The 21,440-nt window shown below is 35.3% G+C and overlaps 5 protein-coding genes across 5 annotated transcripts; 1 reads left to right on the forward strand and 4 right to left on the reverse strand.

Annotated features, from left to right (window-relative positions):
* Positions 1-867: 867 nt before the first annotated feature.
* On the forward strand, positions 868-2,736 carry LOC134282316 (ESF1 homolog). The gene is made up of 3 exons (XM_062764720.1): positions 868-929; positions 1,897-2,028; positions 2,271-2,736. The coding sequence occupies exons 1-3, from the start codon at positions 912-914 to the stop codon at positions 2,574-2,576; spliced, it is 456 nt and encodes a 151-aa protein (XP_062620704.1). The 5' UTR covers positions 868-911; the 3' UTR covers positions 2,577-2,736.
* A 269-nt stretch (positions 2,737-3,005) lies between these two features.
* On the reverse strand, positions 3,006-4,722 carry LOC134282309 (uncharacterized). The gene is made up of 4 exons (XM_062764713.1): positions 4,615-4,722; positions 4,295-4,483; positions 3,450-3,970; positions 3,006-3,264 (listed from the first exon to the last, which is right to left on the reverse strand). The coding sequence occupies exons 1-4, from the start codon at positions 4,720-4,722 to the stop codon at positions 3,006-3,008; spliced, it is 1,077 nt and encodes a 358-aa protein (XP_062620697.1).
* A 7,117-nt stretch (positions 4,723-11,839) lies between these two features.
* Positions 11,840-12,600, reverse strand: LOC134282310 (uncharacterized). The gene is made up of 2 exons (XM_062764714.1): positions 12,060-12,600; positions 11,840-11,934 (listed from the first exon to the last, which is right to left on the reverse strand). Exons 1-2 carry the CDS (start codon positions 12,598-12,600, stop codon positions 11,840-11,842), a joined length of 636 nt encoding a protein of 211 aa, XP_062620698.1.
* Positions 12,601-12,785: 185 nt separating this feature from the next.
* Positions 12,786-13,321, reverse strand: LOC134282317 (E3 ubiquitin-protein ligase TRIM45-like). Its single transcript, XM_062764721.1, has one exon. It carries the CDS (start codon positions 13,315-13,317, stop codon positions 12,931-12,933), a length of 387 nt encoding a protein of 128 aa, XP_062620705.1. The 5' UTR covers positions 13,318-13,321; the 3' UTR covers positions 12,786-12,930.
* A 7,165-nt stretch (positions 13,322-20,486) lies between these two features.
* LOC134282312 (uncharacterized) lies at positions 20,487-21,440 on the reverse strand. Its single transcript, XM_062764715.1, has 2 exons — positions 21,121-21,440; positions 20,487-20,979 (listed from the first exon to the last, which is right to left on the reverse strand). Exons 1-2 carry the CDS (start codon positions 21,438-21,440, stop codon positions 20,487-20,489), a joined length of 813 nt encoding a protein of 270 aa, XP_062620699.1.

Genomic DNA, 21,440 nt, shown 5'->3' on the forward strand with positions numbered 1-21,440 from the left:
TCGGGAGGCCCGGGTTCGATTCTCGATCTCGGCGCCGCGTCATACCTAAGACGTAAACAAAGGTAGTGACTGTTCCTTCGTCAAGCGCTCGGCACTAGAAGTGAAAGTCACGGGTCATTCGGATATGACCTTTGAAACGTAGGTCCTGTGTCACGGTAGGCGTTGGCACGATAAAGAACCCTCACTGCTCAATGGCCCTGAGTGCAGAGTATAGATCTAAATTTGAAGCCCTTCACCGGCATCGGTGACGTCTCCATATGAGTGAAAAATTCTCAAGAGGGACGTTAAACAATATACAATCAATCAATCAATCAATCAAACAGAGTCTGGACAGTGATGAGGAAGACAGAAAACCAAAAGGTCGACTTCCTGGAATAATTACTGAATGGTATGATGTCTTAGATCTGAAAGAAAGTGGATATAATTTGGACCTACACATCATGATATAATCTACAGATAAAATTTGTCTCAGAGATGTATACATTAAACTCAAATTGAGAAATGACATGCAAATGTAATTTTTGTCCCCCATCCCCTTGGAAGAAAGAAAGGCACATTGCTTTTTATCTGTCTGTTTGTCCACCAACAGTTTCAACTTATTTTATTCACAAAGGTTGCACATACTGAAATGCTATCTGGTATATAGATTTATCATGAGAATATCTGGATCAAGTTCTGTTTTGGATATATTCCAAGGGGGATGTGGGGGGTAAGTGTTTCACAATTATCTCTCGTTAATATTTAGATTGGCATTAAGTATTAAAAGGTGTTTTTACAAATGACGATTTGATTAATGTGTGAGTGAAAATATGATGAAAATAACATTTTTTAAACATATCACCTTACTAGCTGAGTCAAAGAAGACAAAGAAGACAAAGAAGAAAAAAAGGAAAGAGAAAACATCAAAGTCAATGACCAAAGATGGAGAGGTAGGGTTCCAATGATACATATAATGTCGTAGCTACATAATGTACATATATGTTGTATAAAAGAATGTTGATAACCCTAGAGCAGTGTTGAATCAAGGGAAAACAAGCAAATTCAAAGAAATTTGGTCTCCTGCTTTCGGTGTCTTGTGGGTAAAATGTCATTTTTATGGCATATTGTGTCAAATTTGATCACCCTTTCATATGTCATTCAGAAGTTATCACCGAAGTTGATATTTAAAAAGAAATAAGGTAAATTGTGAAGGTCAAGGTCAAGAGATCAGAAATCAAAACATCCTGGGAGATATCTTGTCACAGGAAATTCACATGTCAAATATGAAAGCCCTTAAAAAAGCTTTTAAGGAAAAGTCTACATATTTTGAAAATTAGGTCAAACTTCAAGGACAAGGATACAAGTGTAGTTAGAAAGTTATGTCACAAGCAATACATTGATTTGAAAGCCCTATGTTTTCTCATGCAAAAGTCATTAGCAAGGTTTAAGATTTTGAAAAGTAGGTCGAACTTCAAGGTCAAGGTCACAATGTAAACAAATCAGAGTGTATTTAGAAAGGTGTTGTCACAGGTGATATAATAACGGGTGATTGATGTAATAGCCCTTTCTCCTCTCACTCAAAAGTTACAGCCAATTTTAAGTCTTTATTTTTAAAAAAAAAAACTAGGTCAAACTTCAAGGTCATGGAGTAAAAAATCATAGTGTATTTAGAAAGGAATTGTCACAGGTAATACAAAGGTTGAATAAGAAAGCCCTTTCTCTTCTCATTCAAAAGTCATGAGCAAGGGTTTAGTTTTAGAAAAGTAATTAAAACTTCAAGGTCAGGGTCAGGAGATAAAAAAAATCATACTATTACAAAGGTCTTGTTACAGGTAATATACATTATAAAAAGTTGCTTTTCAAAGAAATACAAGAAACAGACATAAGTTTGTAAATATTTGAATTTGAATTTTTCAGGGTGAGCTGGAACTTCTAATGATGGATGAAGAAACTGACAACAGGAAACATTTCAACCTAAAGTCAATCATGAAAGAATCAAACAGAAAGAAGAAATTATCTGGGGAGCAAAAGCCAGAGGGAGATTTTCAGGTATCAAAAATCCTTAACAACCCCCCCTCCCCCGAGTTGATTCAACACATTTCTCTCTTTCTAGTATAATGTAGTCATGTCATGGGATATTGTTTATTTCATACAATTGTTTCTGTTTATTTTCATGAAAATCAACAGATTTCAAAGAAATTTCATCAAGATAATTGATGGTTTTTTTTAGAAAAATAATAAGACAACTAATCAGTTTCAGATAGATTTTATAGGTAATTTTTCAATTTCAGATAAATGTGATGGACGATAGATTTACCGCCATTTTTGATTCCCATCTGTACAACATTGATCCATCAGCCTCAGAATTTAAAAAGACTAAATCAATGGAGGCCATTATTGAAGAGAAACTAAAGAGAAGGACATCAGGAAAAACCCAAAAAACCGTCAGCGTACAAAAACGGAAATTAGAGAGTGATAATATTATCACTGGACACTCGGGGAAATCTGAGAAGCCAGATTCAGACAGCATATCATCTCTTATTCACTCTGTTAAATCTAAAACACAGACATTTCAGAACAAGAAAAGGAAAAAATAGATAATTGAAGAATTAAATTATAAAAAAAACACCATTGACATGATCTAGTAATTAATAAAACTTTTAAACATATTTTGTTAATGAATAAATGTACATTTTTAAAGCTTAAAATATTGTTCAAAAAAAAGATTAACATTAAACTACATTACAGTGGAATCATTTGTTGAACGTACATTACATATTATTTTGTCAGTCAGTAAAGAAAAGGAAGTATCTTCTAGCTAATATGTGCTCAGAATCTTTTCATTATTTTGAAAATATTTTTCTTTTCTCTTCACCATGTTCACAAATTCAAATAATTTCTAATTTAATTGCCAATCTCAAATTCCAAAGAAAAAGATTCCTTAATCAGGTTTTTGTATTAATTCACTCTTGTTCATGTTATATGTGAACCACAAAATAGTTTTAATTGACAATTTTCAATTGAGATCACTTCAGATATTTTATTTTCTTCACTTGTCTGTTTCCATTCTGAGCAACAAACAGATTGTCATTTGTATCTGTACACAGTCCCTGGGGATAACTGCATAGTCCACAGTCTATGTAACGGAGGAACTGTCCATCCTGGTCTATGATGAGGACACAGTGATTGTCAATATCAGCTGTAAGGATGTGACTTTGACTGTCTGTAGTGATTCCTCGTGGATTGAATGGTTTGTTCTTTGCAGCAGGAGTATATCCAGTGTACCTGAATCTCAGTTTCCCGGCCTGATTGACCACCACTACTGCTTTAGCTCCATTGTCAGACACACAGATATCCAGGTTCCTGTTCTCAGTTATGTATCTGTCATAACCACCAGATGAATAGAGAGGTTGACCTTTATCATCAAACTGAATGGTTTGTTTTTCTGTGGAGCCAGAGTAACGGACAACTTTTGATTGTAATCATCACTGTCCATGACAACCAGGAGGTCGTCAGAGGAGGTACTACAGACATAGCGCGGTTTCCAGTTCTGTAGTCTGATCACCTCCTCTATCTTCTCAATTTTCACAATGTGCACAGTTCTATCACCATAGTAATCAGTATAAACTAGATTTCCACTTTTTGCTATGTTAGATGGTCTTTTCCCTGACTTGGTTGTGATTGACTTGAGTCGTGATCCCTGATTGATGCTGTAGAGTTTCATGGTGCTGTCATCTCCACTTGTCCAGTTTTCTTCATAACTTAGACAGGCTACACTATAAAGGTTCCCATACCATGGAGTGTCTATTGTTGTGACAGTCTTTGGTTCATCAAGCAGCTTTTTGACTGGAGGAGAGGATCCAGTTCTCTTCTCTAGTAAAAGAGACATTTCAGCTCCTAATGTTACCTGTACTGTTTTTATACTATAACCATGGTTATCAGATGATATCGATGTTGGAATTATTTTTCCAAAAACTTCTGAGATCCCTTCCTGTACAGAAAATGGTGAAAATTGTGCCATTGCTATGTTTAATATAGTTGAAAGAATTTTGTATTTCTTACAGTCCAGTTGGAAGTTTAACACTTTGAAAATATCTGTAGAATCTATTATATTGTGCAGAAAATTGATATCATCATTTATTTTAGAGGTGCATGTTTGTACATTTGATAAATGTGCCTTTAGAGTTTCATTGTCTTTGATTTTCATCTCATCAATTTCAGCTTTAAGTTTCTTGACAAGTTTGTCAATTTCTCTGTGCCAGTCCTCTCCATGTTTTGTTATGGCTGTTGAGAGATTATCATATTTCATATTCACTTGACTCAGTGTATTTTGTACATCTTCTGCTATATTTAGGTAGGTTGGGTGGATGGATTCCTCCAACTCATTAATTTCTGTTTGGTTTGCTGCCTTCTTTTTGTCAATAATGTCTTTTAGCAAGTGGACATCATGATCTTTGTGGTTTTTGGAGGCAATACAAGCGGAGCAAACCAGAATGTCGCATTCCTTGCAATGCAGCTCACAGCTATTATCTGTGTGAATTTTACATCTATGATAAAGGAGGGTAGATTTCCTAGAACTGAAATGTGACAACTTCATGTTTTATTGGTTTGATCAGATATCATATGTTTTCCTACACAAGCTGTACACAGGTTGACAAGACATGCATCGTAGTGCATCTGTACCACAGTGGTCTCACACAGGTCACATCGCATCACGTCCTGGACACTGGTACGGAGGTCCATAATGTTACCCTGAAGTAAAGTTAATACACCAGTTTACAATGAATTAAATTTAGATTTTTCCGAACCAAAAAAAAAAAAACGTGTTCTTTTTAAATATACTTCTGTTTATTCCAGTTGCATTCCAGATAAGTCTGTCCAAAACACTTATATCAATGAGTGCAATTTTTTATAAAATGTTTGATTTAAGTTTTATTTTACATACTTAATTCCTGTAGATTACTGAAATTTATCGACATCTTATTTTTGCGAGATAAACATAAACTCCTTGTTGGTGATATAAGATTTTCTCAAATTAAAGGGTTTTTTCTCTTATAAAAATCAGATGGAATACTAATTTATACAAGAAGGAAATCTTCGTGAGCCAATTGCCTCGAATATAAAGTACAATGTAATTAAACAAAAATGAAGTCCTCGAAAAAAAATGTAATTTACTGTATATTTTGTTTTAAATGTGTCAATGAAAATATTCAAGATATTTTATTTAAAAAGTTAAAAAACGCAAAGGGTAAAAGAGAGAGAGAGAGAGAGAGAGAGAGAGAGAGAGAGAGAGAGAGAGAGAGAGAGAGTCAACATTTTATTTTTAAGATGCAGTTTGTGTCCTTGGAAGTCGTTGTTGCTAGCAATGTTAATATGTTTCATGGCATATTAAAAGATACTCAAAAGTAGGATCATATTCCCCCTTAGCTGCAGAACTGTAGCTCACCGAAAAAAATATTTTGACCAAGAGGCCTGTCAAGAACTTTTATTTCGGAGAGCTACAATACTGCAGCTTATGCCCCCTACATGCCCCCAAGAAATAGGGCTTTTAATTTTGGAGGAACTTTATATTTTTCCCTGTCAGAGTTTTTCGGGAGTTTGTCCCTCTCAAATTGTCGCCGACAGTCAGGAGATCGACAGTATGTAACGTCACAGGGGTCTCAAAAGACTCAATAAAACAACAATAATAATGGTTTAAAATTGTGTGCATGTATAAAAAACAATGAAAAAATTCTACTTTATGTCAGATTTCTTAAATAATCAAACCATTATCTTGTTTTCAGTAATGGTGGCCGAACGTACTGTGATCAGGTGATTTACAGGTATATCTTTGTTATCTACGTATGAAGTTGTGATTATTTATCCTGATCTTGAAGCCAATAGTATAGATATCTGTAGACTTTGTGCTCTACTTTAACACCTCCTAACACCTCGATGTGTACAGTTCGGCATTTCGCTCTGTTATCTATATAGGACGATGTTAGATAGCAGTGTAATGTATTGGATTTGAGAAGAAATGAAAAGCTTTAAATCCATACAGTATACATACACATCCCCTTTATATTACAGCTTTCGCATATAATTGATAAGGTTGAATGAAATAAGTAGGTTCGTCCAAATTTTTAATCATAATAATCCAACATCTATAAAACAACATTGGACATGCTTACATGCCTATCTATCTTGCTTATTCCCTTATAAATTTCATTTGAATACGTGAAACACTTCTTTGTAAGATAAACCAAGCTTCAGGTTTTGTGTACCGCTGCATGGCAAGAATATGTTACCGACGTCGTAATAATGTTATTTCTAGGTTCAACCACAATCATATCGTTAAAAATGTGTTGTTTTTTTGTGGTTTTTATTCAAATTTTTAATAATTTGCCATTATTTGTTTTTAGTTGTAGTACGAAAGTTTTATGAATTTTGTGGTGCTCTGCTGTATCAAATCAACTGATATACAGTGTATATTAACTCTGTATGCAGGCGATGAAGGTATAGTATAGTGAAGTCATCACGTTAATCGCAAAAATAACCCTGTACACAGTATTTCTCAAGTGAAGTATCAAACAAAGCTCTGTATCGGACTCTGTGGTATCTTTCATCTCAAGCTCACCGGGATATATCGTATAGACGTAAGAATTGAAATTACCATTGTTAATTGACATACGTCGCCGATATATCTAAATGCCGAGTTGAAGAGCACAGCAAGTGTTTTCTTCTTTTTATGTATACACGAATACAAAAATAGGTTTGCTAATAACTGAGCGCAATTGGAAACTATGGGATTTCGAAAACATGTAGTTTATATATCTAAGTTGATTCAAAACACAAAAACATGCTCTACGTATAAACAATTTTTAAAACGAGGTAAATTATTGACAAACAAGCTGGTGAAACAAGAATATCAACAGTCTCGTTTAATAAGGTCATCCTTTTGTAAGTTCTATGAAACAATGACTCCAGCATTAACAATTTATCACTGAGTCAAATGCTGACTAACGTTTTTATACTATTTGTTTGTGAATTATTTATGTACACTGAATTGACTACAGACTTTTCCGCTATTTCCTGATCACGACAAGGAACACACGGAGGGTCTGACCGGTCAGCAGGGGATGCTCATTCCTCCACTGCACTTGATCCCACTTTTGCATTGTTTCATGGAGTTCTGAGCTTGAATACTATTTGTTATCTCCATATGTTTAATACAATTTTATTTACCAATCAAAAATACATATGTAAAATGCATAATATTTTTAAAAATCAAGAATACGTGTACAAAATCAGGATATTTTATTTACTAATTAATCAAAAGTACATGCACAAGATATGTCATTACCAATCAAGGGTCCCGAAAGACATTTCAACTCACATAAATACACAATTTAAACATATTTTGCAATATAAATTGATTTTAAATTAGTTAATAAGTAAAATGATTCACAAAGACTGGGATCATCATACTATGGGCGTTCAATATTTTTTTGTCCCTAATGCCTAGGTCAGAAGTAAGCCGATGGTCGGGCGACAAAATTTTTCTGGTCTTTTCGGCTAAAAACAGCAATATTTATCATAGATCTTTATTCAGATAGGTGATGTGAGTAATGTTTGCATGACAAAGTGGCAGAATTTTGTTTGTGGCTCTATGTTGAAAATGTGTGAAATATTTTGTATAGAATTACATAAAAAACGAGAAATGGCGCATATCTAAGAAGCAAAGAATAATTATCATTTCTTTATGTCTCATGGATTAATATGGTATTTCCATTCACAAAATATGCATCAATCCATGCATCAACATTTTGTTTGTGTTGTGAATCCTTTATAGTTTAAATATTCACAAGCCGGCCAATCGTCGCCCGATTATCCAGCTTTGAGCTTCATTTTGATTTAAACTATCAGCCGAATTTTTTTTTTTACATCTTTATTGTCAAACCTTATGCCTTGGTTACATTTAAAGCTGAACACGATTCGTTAAAGGAATCTGTTCGTCATTTTTGTTCCCGAGTTTCGCTACTCTGCAGACCCCTATAAATAGGGCAGAACTTAAACACTGTTCAGTGTAGTCAATTGACACCGGTGAAGACGGACGTATGCTATACGGAACTCGATGCGTTTTTCGATGAAAATGGCGTGGTTGCCGGCCGGGCACCACAAATGATCGGACGGTGTCTGAGGCAATTTTGCAAATCGTTGGGGTCATCGTTCTCTAAAAATGCCTCACATCGCTCCTCATCGGCAACCCATCATTAACAAATCTTTCAAGGAACGGCCGATGTATGGCCGAGCATCGTTCAATATCCGTTGAATCTGAGGTCATCGGGGGGTTGAGTGGTGGGCAACAGACAACGGCCGATCATCGGTCGATGTTCGATCAAACATTGGACCGTAGTCGACCGATGTACGAACGATGTTCACCAATGTATTAGCGATGTAATATACATCGGCCGATTATCCTTGAACATCGCGTTATGATTAGCAATGCATGGCTGGGCCCTAGTAAGTCTGGCCGGCAACCACGCCATTTTTATTAAAAATCGCATTGGTTGCCCTTCGTATAGCCCATCACTGGATAATGTGACTTAATACTTAAAGGACTACTAGTCCGATGTGGACCGATGTTTAGGTATCGCTCACACCACGGATTACCACCGATTACAACCGGTCTACTGCCACCGGCCGGGAAATTTGACCTAGGCATTATTGTCCAACGATGGACGCATGGGACGACCGACTTAAGGTAGTCCGATCCTCAGGTTTATAAAATAAGCAGTTAAGTAATCAAAAATACTCATAAAAGTATCTCTGAATCCACAAAGTTATGTAAATTTGTGAACGGTATTTCTTTAAAGTTAAAGATAACAGTTACTAGGGAAAATTGCCAAATCTCCAATATTTTTGCAGAAAAAGAGAATTGGAATATCTGCAATGCATTTTCTGATTGCAATTTGATCAACAATTATATTTTAGGTTTAAAAACGATAGGTATCCAGCCATTCGGAGAAATTGTCATGATTTTTATACTTATTTGGTATATTTTGTCTGCTATTTCAGTCAAATATTCTATAGTACATAGTGTAAAAGGCCATTGCTGTCATTGCAAGACACCACAAATCACTTCATATTTCATAACATGCTAATAAGCATTGGTATCTAAGCCTGGATTCGAGAAAATCTTCATTCCCTGAAACTGTATTTTTTCCCTCTTTTATAGGGTACAAATATCAATTTATATCAGACCTTTTCTAAGATTTCCAAGGATCTTGCATCCTATAAAGATGAATAAAAGGAAAATTGTTGCATGAAAAATTTCATTTTCAAGCTTTATTTTGATGCATTTCAAATTTAATATTAATTTTTGGAGTTATCCTTCCTGGCTGAGGATCGGATATCCTTAAAAACATAGGTCCCGTGTAATGGTAGGCGCTGGCACGATAAAGAACCCTCACTGCTCAATGGCCCCGAGTTCCGAGTAATGCCTAGGTCACATTTCCCGGCCGGTAGCCGTAGACCGGTGGTAATCGGTAGTAATCCGTGGTGTTAACGATGCCACAACATCGGTCCACATCGGCCCAGTAGTCCTTAAAGTATCAGTCACATTATCCAGCGATGTGCATACGATGGGCAACCAATGCATTTTATGAGAAAAATGGCGTGGTTGCCGGCCGGACTTACAAAGGTTCGGCGATGCATTGCTAAGCATAAAACGATGTTCCAGGATAATCGGCCGATGTATATTACATCCCTCATACATTTGGTGAACATCGTTCATACATCGGTCGACTACGGGCCAATGTTTGGTCGAACATCGACCGATGATCGGTCGTTATCTGTTGAACACCACTCAAACCCCCCGATGACCTCAGATTCAACAGATATTGGACGATGCTCGGCCATACATTGGCCGATCCTTGAAAGATGTATTAATGATGGGTTGCCGATGAGGAGCGATGTGAGGCATCGTTGGAGACATCGCTGAATTTTAACTACGAATTATTTCCTACCGATGACCCCACCGATTCGCAAAAAAGACTCAGTCACCGTCCGATCACTAGTGGTGCCCGGCCGGCAACCACGCCATTTTCATCAAAAAACACATCGGTTTCTCATCGTTTACCCCATCGTTGGATAATGTGACTTATACTATACGGTGACGTCTCCATATGAGTGAAAAATTCTCGAGAGGTACGTTAAGTAATATGCAATCAATCAAACGACGGACGACCGACTTAAGAAACTGAGCGCCGAAACTGAGCGCCGATGGTCGGACGGTAATCAAAGGTTGGTCGACAGATAAATTTAATAGAAGAAATCGGCCACCGACGCAGAAAAAATATAATTTGGAAAAATGTACACAAAATTGGTCAACCGACAAAAAAGAGTGATTGTATTTACAAAGGTCTTGTTACAGGTAATATACATAAAAAGTTGTTTCAAAGAAAATGGCCCCCCAAATATACAAGAAACAGACATAAGTTTGTAAACATTTGTATTTGAATTTTTCAGGGTGAGCTGGAACTTCTGATGATGGATAAAGAAACTGACAACAGGAAACATTTCAATCTGAAGTCAATCATGAAAGACTCAAATAAGAAGAAGAAATTACCAGGGGATCAAAATGCAGAGCGAGATTTTCAGGTATCCCCACCCTTTTGGTGATATAGTTTTCTTGATTTGTATGTAGTCCTAATAACATTCTCCATTTTATACTTAATAACAAATTACAAATAAATTTCATAGATATAATTGTATGACTTTTAGATAAATTTTGAAAACAGTAAGTTTCACATTAATTTCATAGGTAATTTATTAATTTTCACATTAATGTGAAGGATGACAGATTTACCACCATTTTTGACTCCCATCTATACAACATTGATCAATCGGCACCAGAATTTAAAAAGACTAAAGCAATGGAGGCCATAGTTGAAGAGAAATTGAAGAGAAGGACATCGGGAAAATCCCAGAAAACCGTCAGTGGACAAAAACGGAAATCGGAGAGCGACAATATTAACACTGGACACTCGGGGAAATCTGGGAAGCCAGATACAGAGAGCACATCATCTCTTATTGACTGTGTTAAATCTAAAACACTGACATTTCAGAACAAGAAAAGGACGAAATAGATTATTAAAGAGTTTAATGTATAAAAAACGCCAGTGACATGATCTAATAGTTAATAAAAATTTTTAAATTTATTTAGTTAACGTATGTACCTTTTTAAAGCTTAAAATATTGTGCAGAAAAAAGATTAACATTAAACTACATTACAGTGGAATCATTTGTTGAACGTACATTACAAATAATTTTGTCAGTCAGTAAAGAAAAGGAAGTGCCTTATAGCTATTATGTCTTCAGAATCTTTTCGATATTTTGAAAAATATTTTTATTTTTTTTTGACAAATTTTACGTTTCTAATTTAATTGCCAATCTCAAATTCTGAAGACAACGATTCCTAAATCAAGTTTCTGTTTTTGAATTCACCTTGTTTATATTATATGTGATCTATAAAATAATTTTATTTGACAAATTAAACGTGCAAGAATACACAGAAATATTTATTTGATTACTCAAATGTATCATTAATATTTGTAGTCAGCTTCATTTGAGATCACTTTTGATATTTAATTTTCCTGACTTGTTTATTTTTATGCTGAGCAACAAACAGATTGTCATTTGTATCTGTACACAGTCCCCAGGGTTCACTCAGTCCACAGGCTATGTAACGGAGGAATTGTGCATCCCGGTCTATGATGTGGACACAGTCGTTGTAATAATCAGCTGTAAGTATGTGACTCTGACTGTCTGTGGTGATTCCTCGTGGAATGAATGGTTCATTCTTTGGAGCAGGAGTATGTCAAGTGTACCTAAATCTCAGTTTCCCAGCCTGATTGACCACCACTATTGCTCTAACTTTATAGTCAGACACACAGATATCCAGGTTCCTGTTCTCTGTTATGTAGTATGAATTATAAGGACCAGGTGAATAGAGAGGGTTACCTTGATCATCAAACTGAATGATTTGTTTCTCTGTGGAGCCAGAGTAACGGACGCCTTTTTTTGTTTGTATTCATCACTTTCCATGATAACCAGGAGGTCACCAGAGGAGTTACTACAGACAAAGCTAGGTATCCAGTTCTGTAGTCTGATCAATTTCTCTATCTTCTTCTCATTCTTCACAATGTTCACAGTTTTATCATTGAGATCGGTATAAACTAGATCTCCGCTTTTTGTAACTGCTATGTCACACGGGCCGTTCCCTGACTTGGTTGTGATTGACTTGAGTAGTGATCCCTGATTGATGCTGTAGAGTTTCATGGTTATATCATTTCCTCTTGTCCAGATTTCATCATCACTCAGACAGGCCACATTGTAAAGGTATTCATACCCAGTGTCTATAGTGGTGACAGTCTCTGGTTCATCAAGCAGCTTTTTGACTGGAGCAGAGGATCCAGCTTCTGTTCTCTTATCTAGTAAAGGAGATGTTTCAGCTCCTAATGTTACCTGTACTGTTTTTATGCTGTAACCATGGTCATCGAATGATATCGATGTTGGAATTATTTTACCAAAAACTTCTGAGATCCCTTCCTGTACAGAAAATGGTGAAAATTGTGCCATTGTTATGTTTAATTTAGTTGGAAAAATTCTGTATTTCTTACAGTCCAGTTGGAAGTTTAACACTTTGAAAGTATCTGTAGAATCTATTATACTGTGCAGAGAATTGATATCATCATTTATTTTAGAGGTGCATGTTTGTACATTTGATAAATGTGCCTTTAGATATTCATTGTCTTTGATTTTTATCTCATCAATTTCAGCTTTAAGTTTCTTGACAAGTTTGTCAATTTCTTTGTGCCAGTCCTCTCCATGTTTTGTTATGGCTGTTGAAAGATCTCTATATTCCTTTTCTAACTGACTCATTCTGTTTTGTACATCAGTGGCAATGTCCTAGGTTGGATAGATGGATTCCTCTAATTCATGAATTTCTGTCTGGATTTCTGCTTTCTTCTTGCCAAAGATGTCCTTTAGTAAGTGGACGTCATGATCTTTGTGTGTTTTGGAGGCAATACAAGTGGAGCAAACCGGAATGTCGCATTCCTTGCAATGCAACTCACAACTGTTCTCTGCGTGAATTGTACATCTAGGATAGAGGAGCGTAGATTTTTTGTCCTGAAATTTGACGACTTTGTGGTCCTTGGATTCCCCTGTTGAGATGTGTTCTCCCACACAGGCCTTACACAGGTTGACAAGACACGTATCACAGTGCATCTGTACCACAGCGGTCTCACACAGGTCACATCGCATCACGTCCTGGGCACTGGTACGGGGGTCCATGGCTAAGAAATATATTGTCCTGAAGTAAAAGAAAAATACACAAGTTTACATTTGATTATAGGTTGGATATTTTAGAATAAAATTCTTACAGGTTCTTTTGCAATATAAACTACAAAATGTTGCATAGCTGAATAAGAAATCTGTCCAAAGACACTTATCTAACATCAGTAAGAATACATTTTTATAAAAGAGTTTATTTAGGCTATATTTTAGATTTTTACTTGAAATACTTTAATTGTAAAAAGGATGTCAAAGAAAATATTCAAAATACTTTACTTAAAAAATTGAAGAAATAATGAGGTTACGGTAATCTTAGCGAGATGGGTAGAGACTAAAATTTTGGTCTGACATCTAGTAGTACTACTAGTTCTACGTAGTAGACGTCAGACCAAAATTTTAGTCTCTGTGACCCATCTCGCTGAGATTAGAGATTACAGAAGAGAGAGAGAGAGATGTCTCCAAACACCTCTGTATACAGGCAACTTACATGTAGCCACATATGATCTACACATGATTCTCATATGATTGTATATACATATGATTCTTATATGAACCGCATATGATCCTCATATGAAAGGCAATGCATATGTTGCTAAATTGCCTATGCATTGTCAAGTTTGTGATATAAGGACAGACGAGACGTTCCTTAATAATAGATAAATTTTTCTAAGAGTTTGTCATTGAAGTGTTGCTACTTAAACATGTTTACTAACAAAAAATTGAGGTATCTTACCAGGCATTTCTGCAAGATACCAGGGGTAGTTTTTCTTATATAATCCTTTGGGGAAGAAAAAAAAAATTCCAATTTTAAATGTTTAAGTGTTTGGATTTTTTAAAAACGTCTAGAAACTGGTTTATAAATCAGAATGTTATGAAAATTTTGAATATTTTTCATAAATTACGAAGATATACAAAACAGATTTTGAGGAACGTCTCATCTGACCTTAAAAACAAACCTCCTTGGGTAACTCGACATTTAAACTTGGATTGTGGAACAGGTGTTTGGGACAATATATGCAATTCTACAGAATGCAGGGTCCCAGCATTTACCTCTTTCCGAGTTTGCTCGATTGGTATAATTAATTTTGCATGTTAAAGCAGGTTGTTCACCACTTCTTGCCGCGGTAGGGTGTAGCGTCGAACTTTCGCAAGTTCCAATGTTTTATTTATAAAAGAATCAGCTAATCAACTGTTATCAAATGTTGATTTGAAAATAACGTACAAGTAAGGTTCAATATATTTAGAGACTATTTATGTTTCCTTTTCAGACATCCCCCCTCCTCAAATCCTCGCCGACAGATCAGTAGATCGACTATAAGTAACACCATAAGGAACGGAGAGACTAGATCAAAAGACACTGTTTGACTTTGCAAATCGAAAGTTGAGTAACAGATTCAGCCATATAAAAAATAAAGAGCATTCAGACAGTTTTAGAGACAAATAAAAGTTATTGGTTGTGAAATGTAAGAAAAAAACAAATAAAATTCTACATTATATCCGATTTCTAAAAATGATTTAACCCTTTACCTTGTTTCAGTACTGACGACCGTGTGAATTTTGATCAGGTGACCCATAAGTTTTTCCTGGTGTTATTTATGGCACGCCAAATTCACAAAAATGAGCTAATCAAAGTTTCACAATCGATAAACTAGGTTTATCGGTTGTAAACTATAGTTAATCTATATTTTACATCTGTAAACCATAGTTAACGCGATAATCTTTGTTTCACAACCGTAAACTATACTTAACACCGAAAACTATCATTTGCGATTGCAAAACATAGATTATCTGATAAATACAGTTACACGATTTGTAAACTATGGTTTACAACTCTTAACTATAGTTAACGATATCGTAAATTATTATACCTCTATTGTAATTACTTTATATAAAAGTAATACCATAAAACTGTCTATTTCCCCGAGAAGAGAATTTTTCACTCATCCGAGGACTACTCCCTGGAAAATCAGAGCTACTCCCTGGGACTACTCCCTCATGAATATTTATTAGTAATTTTGACCAATCAAAGTGTTCAGTGGGCGGAGCGTTCAAGAAATCTCGAGTCTGTGACGTCATGCTATTAGCAATGTAACTATGACGTCAAAACATTTCAACATGCAATGTCAAAATCATACTTGAATTCTAGCAAAATGAAGATAACGTTAACGTTATATCTTTGAAATGTCAGTGAAAATACTTTAAAAAATAATTTAATTAATTTAGGATTAAGTGAGCTTTTCTGATCACATTTTGTCCGTCGTCCGTCCGTCTGTCTGTCTGTCTGTCTGTCCGTAAGTCCGTCTGTCCGTCTGTCCGTCTGTAAACTTTTCACATTTTCGACTTCTTCTAAAGAACCACTGTGCCAATTTTGATCAATCTTATCACAAAGCATCCTTGGGTGAAGGGGAATTTAAATTGTTAAAATGAAGGGACATATCCCCTCGCAAGGGGAGATAATCAAGAAAAGACAAAAATAGGGTGGGGTCATTAAAAAATCTTCTTCTCAAGAACGACTGGGCCAGAAAAGCTGAAACTTATGTGAAAGCATCCTAGGGTAGTGTAGATATTAAATTGTTCAAATCATGACCCCCGGGGGAAGGGCGGGGCCACAATGGGGAATCAAAGTTTTACATAGAAATATATAGGAAAAATTTTTGAAAATCTTCTTCTCAAGAACTACTGGGCCAGAAAAGCTGAAACTTATGTGAAAGCATCCTAGGGTAGTGTAGATATTAAATTGTTCAAATCATGACCCCCGTGGGAAGGGCGGGGCCACAATTTGGGGGGATCAAAGTTTTACATAGAAATATATAGGAAAAATCTTGGAAAATCTTCTTCTCAAGAACTACTGGGTCAGAAAAGCTGAAACTTATGTGAAAGCATCCTAGGGTAGTGTAGATATTAAATTGTTCAAATCATGATCCCCGTGGGAAGGGCGGGGCCACAATGGGGAATCAAAGTTTTACATAGAAATATATAGGAAAAATCTTTGAAAATCTTCTTCTCAAGAACCACTGGGCCAGAAAAGTTGAAACTTATGTGGAAGCATTCTTGGGTAGTGTAGATATTAAATTGTTCAAATCATGACCCCCAGGGGAAGGGCGGGGCCACAATTTGGGGGGGATCAAAGTTTTACATAAAAATATATAGGAAAAATCTTTGAAAATCTTCTTCTCAAGAACCACTGGGCCAGAAAAGCTGAAACTTATTTGCACATGGAATGATCCTGGGGTAGTTGATTTCAAAATGTCTTAATTATGATCAGTGGGGTAGAGTGGGGATACATAATGTATTACAAGGGGAAAATCTTGTTCAAGAACAGAATGGTCCAAGCTTCTCAGGTGAGCGATGTCGCCCATGGGCCTCTTGTTTTTTAAATGTCCGAATATCTGGTAAAGAAAAATTAAATCGCCTATGATTGTTTCGGTATAATAAAACGGTTATGGGATGTAAACTCGAGAAATAGCAAATTTATGGTTACCCTCGGCAGGAAACTATTTCCCTCGGCGGCTTCGCCGCCTCTGGAAATAGTTTCCTACGTCGGGGAACCATAAATTTGCTATTTCCCTCGTACCCATTCCATAACTGTATACTATAGTTTACGGACGTGAATCTATGTTTATCAACAAAATCTATTGTTAACGTTTTGAATTACAGACAGATAAATTTATATTAGCATTCGTAAACTATAGTTAACAACCGTTAAATATAGTTTTACAGATGAAAACTATAGTTAACAAATTGTAAACTATAGTTCACAGTCGATAAACCTACTTAATCAATTGTGCAACTATATGTTTAGCACGCCAAATTCACAAAAATGAGGTAATCATAGTTTCACAGTCAATAAACTAGGTTTATCGGTTGAAAACTATAGTTTACGGACTGTAAACTATATTTATCAACGTTTATCTATATTTTACATCTGTAAATCATAGTTAACGCGATATTCTATGTTTTTCAACCCGTAAAATATACTTAACACAGAAATTAAACTATCATTTGCGATCGCAAAACATAGATTATCTGATAAATACAGTTTCACGATTTGTAAACTAAGGTTTACAACTCTAAACTATATCTAACGATCCTAAACTATAGTTTACAGACGTGAATCTATGTTTATCAACAAAATCTATTGTTAACGTTTTATTTCAGACAGATAAACTTAGATTAGCATTCGTAAACTATTGTTAACAACCGTTAAATATAGTTTTACAGATAACTATACTTAACAAATCGTTAACTATAGTTTACGATTTGTAAACTATAGTTTACAGTCGATAAACCTACTTTATCAATTGTGAAACTAGGTTTAGCTCATTTTTGTGAATTTGGCGTGCTATAGTTATTCCGGCTCAACTAACTCAAAAAAGTGCATTCACTGACATAATTTAATTCACGTGTAGTTGATTTATTTTGACAGATCAATTATTCATAGACTTGGTAGACATAAGATGTATATCCCCCCCCCAAAAAAAAAAACAACGGAAACTCAAAAAAAAAAATGTCCGAAATGGTGAGCATAATTCCGGAGGTGAAATTAAGTATATAATTTATAATCAGTCCTTTTATTTAACAAGTTCGTGATCGAAGAAAAAAACCCCGGAAATACCGGAGATGAAATAGAAAATAATTTAGATCGCCGTTGGTCAAATGTTTTACCCCCCCCCCCCCATGCAGTGTTAAGGGCCTAAATGCATTGCTCCTCAGACATGTATCTGTAAATTTCCATTCATAAGGTGGATTAAAATGTGTTTGCCTGTCTGTTTAACTGTCTGTGTGTCTGTCCGTAACAAAGTTTTGATCACAGTTTTCACAGCAACTACTCATCACAGATGCTTGAAATTTTAGCACTTTCTTCATTGAGGCATGTCATATGGTGGGATCCATTTTCATCGAAATCCAATGTCAGCTGCCTGTTTCTCTGTTTGCACACACTTTGCTGAGGAATGCCATATGTTGGAATTTATATTTATATGAATCTGATGTCAACTTCCTATTTGTCCGTGCATCTGACCTTAAATGAACTTATTAGCATAATATTGCACATCAGAGCGGGGTATTACTAATGAGCTTTGGCGCATATACTTATTGTTTGTAGAGCTCTGTTTTTTAAAAATATAAAATAAGTATGTAGCATACTTGCATAAAATTTTCACGAATACCTTGTTATATAAATATGCATATTTGTTTAAAAAAAATCAAGACACACGAGTATGTGCAAAACCTTTTTTTTTTACGGATATTGGAAACGTTTACTTGATAATGAAATCACTCAACTTTAAATTAACCTGCATCTTTTTCAACATAATATTGTTGTTCCTTTATAGGTCACCTGAGTCACTCAGGTGACCTATTGCTATCCGTTTTCAAAATTGTGAATTTCATGGCCTCTGGTTTAAAACATGAACCAAATTCAATTGTGCGAAAGTTGTTACATGATACTCAGGTGACCTATAAGGGCCGTGGGCTGTGTAAGGCAAAAACAATAAGGTAAAAATTGTAAATTTGTATATAGTGAATTTACGAATTTTAATATAAATCGAACAAGAAGTAAGATTAAATGTAAATTAAAACAAAGCTTTATTCTATGGATTCAGTTGTACGAATATGAATTAACTTAAATCTCTCTTCTTCTTTTTTTTAATTTTTATAATTTCGTCCTTCCTTCTTCTATTTCTGCATACGCGTTTATCAAACATTTACATAAACAATCATGTGTCGATTTTCATAAATTCTGGATAAAGGGTCCCATCTCACACAAGACTGGGGGACATCCACATTACCAACCCAGTGGTTCAAATTAATGGCGAGCTTTTACAATGTCAAAAGAAAGACCTTCGTAATTTGTCTTGCATCCCACAATTCGTCTTATTAATAAATCGAGCGACTTGGACATATTTAAATGAGAAAAAAATATTATTATTTGCGAAATTTATTAGAATGAAATTAAAAGGACGATGGGGGATAAGGCGGACGAAGTGCCTATAGTGCGAAAGATAAGAAATGAAAAATGAAATCTCAATTATATCCAAATTTTATTTGATATTTCACTTAATACTGAAGTATACTAAATGTAAAATGTCTACAATTTACAAAAATCCCACAAAGACTGAAAATATTTGCCTAAATATATGAAAAAACATACGCACACTAAAAAGAACAAAAAGATCTTTTTCTTGTACTTTAACAATTTTTTTCCAATATGAATGGGTTTCGCTCCATTTTTGTGAATCCTAAAAGCTTGCAATGAAATATACATTTTTGGTTTATAAAAACATGTAGCAAAGATCCATTGTACCTTAAAAATACACTTTAATGGCAAAACATTCGCATCTTTCCGAGAAATACTTCAATTTCATTAAGTCAAGGGTCATATCACAAACATGAGCCATGTAGTGGTTAGCGTGTTAGTCTCAAATACCGGTAGGTATCATGATACTTCGGACTTTTATTACAAGAATTCAAATTCCAAGAATATCATGCTATATTTTTATAAAAGAAAAAAAAAGAGTTTTCTTTTCTCTCAGAAAATGTTTTTTTTTCCTCATAATTTCATAGATTTCAATAATGAGAAGTTAATTTAAATACTCAATTCACATATTGAATAAGATTCTGCCCGCCTTGTCCCCCCATCTTCTTTATTATCTTCTCATTAATTGTCATACAATCAAAACTTAACGCGTTATCCGAGCAGAAAACGCCAAAAACGATATATGCGTTAGAGTGTATGATTGTGGGGTTTACATGGTTAAGGTACATGTATATGCGTTAAAATGCGTGACTGCAGGGAAGGGTTAAAGAGTTCTTATACTTGAAGGAACATTGTGCTATATTTAAATGTTTATATATGTTTTGTGCACTTCTTCTAAAACAAGCCTGGACAAGAAAAACATTTAGAATATTTGGTTAGTATTTTAATACAATTTTTTTTAAATCATCCAAGAATTTGCATCAAGTGATATCTTTTGAATGCATGCCGATTCATTGTTTACGAAATTTTGATGACACTATACTATGAAATTGACAATATCTTGAAAAGTTATTAGTCGGCAAGGTACGTTGCATATGTATTTAAGTGACAAATTTGAATTGTAAAAGAACAAAAAATATTTATTTGTTTACTCAAAAGTATCACTAATATTTATAGTCATTCTTAAATGAGGTCACTTTTGATACTTTATTTTCTTTACTTTACAGTTTCGATATTGTGCGACGAACAGATTGTCGTTTATATCTGTACACAATCCTATGGGTTCACACAGTCCACAATCTATGAAACGAAGGAAATGTCTATCCCGGTCTATGATATGGACACAGTGATTTTCAATATCAGCTGTAAGGATATGACTCTGACTGTCTGTGGTGATTCCGCGCGGACAAAATGTTTTGTTCTTTGGAGCAGGGGTATATCCGGTGTACCTGAATCTAAGTTTCCCGCCCTTATTGACCACTACTACTGCTTTAGCCCAACTGTCAGACACACAGATATCCAGGTTTTTCTTCTCAGTTATGAATCTGGTGGCATTTGAAAAGAGAGGTTTTCCTTTATCATCAAACTGAATGGTTTGTTTCTGTGTGGAGGCAGAGTAACGAACAACTTTTGTTGGTTTATTGTCATCACTGTACATGATAACCAGGAGGTCACCGGAGGAGGTACTACAGACACCGCCAGGTTTCCAGTTCTGTAGTCTGATCACCTCCTCTATCTTCTCATTCTTCACAATGTTCACACTTCCATCAATGTAATCAGTATAAACTAGATCTCCACTTTTTGTCACTGCTATGTCATATGCCCACCTCCCTGACTTGACTGTGATTGACTTGAGTAGTGAGTTCCATAGTGTTGCCATAGGTGTTGAGTAGAGTTCGATGGTGGAGCCATTTCCTCTTGTCCATATTTTTTCATCACTCAGACAGGCCACACTGTGAAGGTTAAAATACCAAGTTTCTATGGTGGAGACAGTCTCTGGTTCATCAAGCAGCTGTTTGACTTTGACTGGAGGAGAGGTCCCAGCTTCTGTTTTCCTCTCTTGTAAAGGAGGCAATGTCTGTGCTGTTCTTTTGCTGTAACCATGGTTATCGAATGATACCGTTGTTTGAATAATTTTTCCAAACAT

The sequence above is a fragment of the Saccostrea cucullata genome, unplaced genomic scaffold (assembly GCF_032062105.1).
Source record: "Saccostrea cucullata isolate Sc308-1 unplaced genomic scaffold, CSIRO_AGI_Scuc_v1 ctg1117, whole genome shotgun sequence".
NCBI lineage: Eukaryota > Metazoa > Mollusca > Bivalvia > Ostreida > Ostreidae > Saccostrea > Saccostrea cuccullata.

Bases quoted from the DNA above. Each gene is read 5' to 3' on its own strand.
- LOC134282316 (XM_062764720.1), top strand. The intron at 2,029-2,270 runs GTATCAAAAATC...TTTCAATTTCAG, and splicing joins AGCCAGAGGGAGATTTTCAG to ATAAATGTGATGGACGATAG.
- LOC134282309 (XM_062764713.1), bottom strand. From the start codon at position 4,722: ATGGACCTCCGTACCAGTGTCCAGGACGTGATGCGATGTGACCTGTGT. The intron at 4,484-4,614 runs GTAGGAAAACAT...CTGCATTGCAAG, and splicing joins TCAACCTGTGTACAGCTTGT to GAATGCGACATTCTGGTTTG. The intron at 3,971-4,294 runs GTGAATATGAAA...TTTTCTGTACAG, and splicing joins TACAAAATACACTGAGTCAA to GAAGGGATCTCAGAAGTTTT.
- LOC134282310 (XM_062764714.1), bottom strand. From the start codon at position 12,600: ATGGCACAATTTTCACCATTTTCTGTACAGGAAGGGATCTCAGAAGTT. The intron at 11,935-12,059 runs GTGATGAATACA...ACTACATAACAG, and splicing joins CCTCCTGGTTATCATGGAAA to AGAACAGGAACCTGGATATC.
- LOC134282317 (XM_062764721.1), bottom strand. From the start codon at position 13,317: ATGGACCCCCGTACCAGTGCCCAGGACGTGATGCGATGTGACCTGTGT.
- LOC134282312 (XM_062764715.1), bottom strand. From the start codon at position 21,440: ATGTTTGGAAAAATTATTCAAACAACGGTATCATTCGATAACCATGGT. The intron at 20,980-21,120 runs GTGGGCATATGA...CGGTGTCTGTAG, and splicing joins ATCACAGTCAAGTCAGGGAG to TACCTCCTCCGGTGACCTCC.